Here is a 3,293-nt window from a genome sequence, read left to right on the forward strand (position 1 = left end):
CCCCCCCCCCCCCCCGCCTGCCTCTCTGCCTCCTTGTGATCTCTCTCCCTGGCAAATAAACAAATTTAAAAAAAAGATTTCGGGGATCCTGGGTGGCTCAGTGTGTTGAGCCTCTGCCTTCGGCTCGGATCATAGTCTCAGGGTCCTGGGATCGAGCCCCGCATTGGGCTCTCTGCTCAGCGGGGAGCTTGCTTCTCCCTCTCTCTCTGCCTGCCTCTCTGCCTATTTGTGATCTCTCTCTCTGTGTCAAATAAATAAATAAAAATAAAAAAATAAAAAGAAGATTTTATTTATTTGAGAGAGAAAGAGAGAGAGAACAAGCAGCAGAAGAGGGAGAAGCAGACTCCCAACTAAGCAGGGAGCCCAACACCGGGCTCAATCCCAGGACCCTGAGATCATGACCTGAGCTGAAGGCAGAGCTCAACGACTGAGCCACCCAGGTGCCCCCAGTCTTTTGCTATTATAAATAATACTCCTTTTTGGCCTCATGAATAAATTATTTTTATGCTATGTTTTTTTCAAAGATTTTATTTATTTATTAGAGAGCACCAGTGCACGAGCAGGGGTAGAGGGAGAGGGAGAAACAGACTCTTCACTGAGCAGGGAGTCCGATGCAGAACTCAATCTCAGGACTCCAGGTTCATGACCTAAGCAAAAGGCAGATGCTTGACCAACTGAACCACCCAGGCACCCATAAAACTGCTATTCTTACATAACACTTGGATCTAACACAAGTCTGTGTGAAGATCCGCCTTTGTTTCTCTTGGGTAAATACGGAAGAGAAGAGTGGTAGATGTGTGTTTAACTTTATGAAAAAACTGCCAAACTGTTTTTAAAAATGGCTATACCATTTTATTTTCCCATCAGCAGCATATGGGAGTTCTAGTTCCTCCACATCCTTGCCAACACTTGGTATGGTCAGGTTTAGTTTTAGTCATAGTGGCTGCAAGTGGTACCTCATTATGGTTTTAATTTGCTTTTTCTTAATAATTAATGAAGTTTGAACACGTTTCATATGTTTATTGACCATTTTGGAATCCTGTTTTCTAAAGAACCTATTCTTGTCTCCTGTCTATTTTTACATTGAGTGGTCTGTCTTTTTCTTATTAATTCTCTGCTCATTCTTTGATTCACTCATCTGTTCACCTTTGTGCTTGCTTGCTCACTCATGCGTGCTCTCTCTCTCTTTCTCTCATATTCACTGGCTACTTCACTCACCCCATCACCTACACTTACCTTCTTTTATTCTGCATTTATTGGATACCAGACAGTCACAGCCTTACTTACTGTTCTGTGTCAGGTCTGCACACATTATCTTGTATACATATGTTCACTTTAAAATCCAGACAGCTACCCCATTTCTCAGATGAGGAAACTGAGGCATGGAGAGGTTATGAAGCCCACCTTACATGGGCCCTCAGCTCTCACACATCTGAATTCCTTTTCTTGCCTTTATTCTTCATGTATGTCTCTCACCTTCTTCAGGGAAGGAGTATGCCAAGGGAGACAGCCGATATATCCTGTAAGTGTTTGCCTCCATCAAGGGAGCCCTGCATTGATTTGGGGGTGGTGGTGAGTCGGGGAGCACTAATGGGGTACCATGTGGGTACAGCACAGTGATGCCAGTGCTCCCCAATCCTTTCTCCTCCCACAGGAGTGACAACTTCACGATATGCATGGAGACCATCACAGCTTGCCTTTGGGGACCACTCAGCCTATGGGTGGTGATCGCCTTTCTCCGCCAGCAGCCCCTCCGCTTTGTCTTACAGCTCGTGGTCTCTGTAGGTGAGGAGGGGGCCCACACTGGGTCCTAGAGGGGTTGATGGGGGATCCACAGACACGGGGATCCCTACACAGAGCACCTCTCAGTTGTGCCCATCCAGGGCTGAGTCAGGCTGAATGACATCATCCTGAGGTTCTGGAACAGCCATGACCCTCTCAGTCTGTGTTCTCAGGTGGGAAAGGGTCATTTCCCCCTCCTCCTCTTTCATCACAATGTCTCCTGTGAAGGTTACATGAGGTGGCAGGAAGCCCCTGGATCCTCCAGGGTTAGGATTCTGAGCTCCCTTCATCTGGCATTCAGTCCTCTTGTATTCTTACACTGCTAGCTTTCTTTAGTTCTGGAATCCTGCGCTGTCTTGAATTAAAGGTATTTTGAGCTTCCTTAAATTCTGGAGATAAGATCTCTCCTGAGTTGAGAAATTCTCAGCTTCTGATTTCTGGAATTCTCACTTTTCTAATTCCTCAAATTTTCAGCCGTATGTTTTCTGATTTCTTAGCTCTCTAAATTTGAGAATCAGCTCTGAGACCTTGAATGATGACTTAGAAGATGCCTTGGAATAGCTTTTCCTCCTGACTGGGTTTCCTCTTCCCCTCTTACCTCCCACAGGTCAGATCTATGGGGATGTGCTCTATTTCCTAACAGAGCAGCGGGATGGATTCCAGCATGGGGAGCTGGGCCACCCGCTCTACTTCTGGTTTTACTTTGTCTTCATGAACGGCCTGTGGCTGGTGCTGCCTGGAATCCTTGTGCTCGATTCTGTAAAGCAGCTCGCTCATGCCCAGAGCATGCTGGACACCAAAACCACAAAAGCCAAGAGCAAGCTGAACTAATAAGTAGTAGGCTGGGCTTGAACACTGTGATGAGGAACCCTCCACCAGGAAGAAGAGTCCAGTCCTGCAGGTTGGAGGGACAAAGCAAATTAATCTGTCAAACTCGGGTTGATGGGTAAGCACCAGAAGGGCCAGAGGCAGGGGCAAGAAAGGGGCTGTGTGGAGCTACAGCCAGGAGCCACTGGGACAAAGGTACAGAAGAAACTAGAAGGGCCATGATGGTGGCAGTTTTTAAAATCAGGAAATAAAAGATCTTGACTCTAACACTGAGAGATCTTTAATTACTAACCCCAGAGATGTCCTCTGACTGACCCCACAAGCCCCTCCCTCACTCATTTCAAGGACCACCGTTCTCTCAGCCATAGACCCCCCTCCATCATCATCACTTAGGCTTCCAATCTATAACCTTACAAACCCCCTATCACTGACCCCACAGAGTCCCATGATGACTAATTAGATCCACGAGACACCCATTATCTCTCTTAAGAAGTGATCATCCATTCACACCCTTGGTGTTCTCTCCAGAGCACACTTTCTCATTTTTTGTAGAACTTTCCAAATCTATAAGTTCTTCAATTTATTCAACCTTGTGTCTCCTGATCAGGTGCCCCATAGACACCCCATCAATAACTCCACAGATCTTTCTTCACTCACCTCAGACTCCCCCATTACTCACTCCA

At 46.4% G+C, this 3,293-nt stretch overlaps 1 protein-coding gene across 3 annotated transcripts in view; it reads left to right on the top strand.

Annotated features, from left to right (window-relative positions):
• Positions 1 to 2,877, top strand: part of LOC111150519 (emopamil binding protein (sterol isomerase)) — a 5,269-nt gene extending 2,392 nt beyond the window's left edge. For all 3 annotated transcript variants that reach the window (XM_022508009.1, XM_022508008.1, XM_022508010.1), the window contains 3 exons: positions 1,486 to 1,522; positions 1,655 to 1,785; positions 2,390 to 2,877. In XM_022508009.1, coding sequence (XP_022363717.1) covers positions 1,486 to 1,522; positions 1,655 to 1,785; positions 2,390 to 2,613 — 392 coding nt within the window. In that variant the 3' untranslated portion in view covers positions 2,614 to 2,877. The remainder of the gene's footprint in view (positions 1 to 1,485; positions 1,523 to 1,654; positions 1,786 to 2,389) is intronic.
• The last annotated feature ends 416 nt before the right edge of the window (positions 2,878 to 3,293 follow it).

This window comes from Enhydra lutris, unplaced genomic scaffold, assembly GCF_002288905.1.
Source record: "Enhydra lutris kenyoni isolate GAN:26980312 unplaced genomic scaffold, ASM228890v2 scaffoldscaffold23, whole genome shotgun sequence".
Classification (NCBI taxonomy): domain Eukaryota; kingdom Metazoa; phylum Chordata; class Mammalia; order Carnivora; family Mustelidae; genus Enhydra; species Enhydra lutris.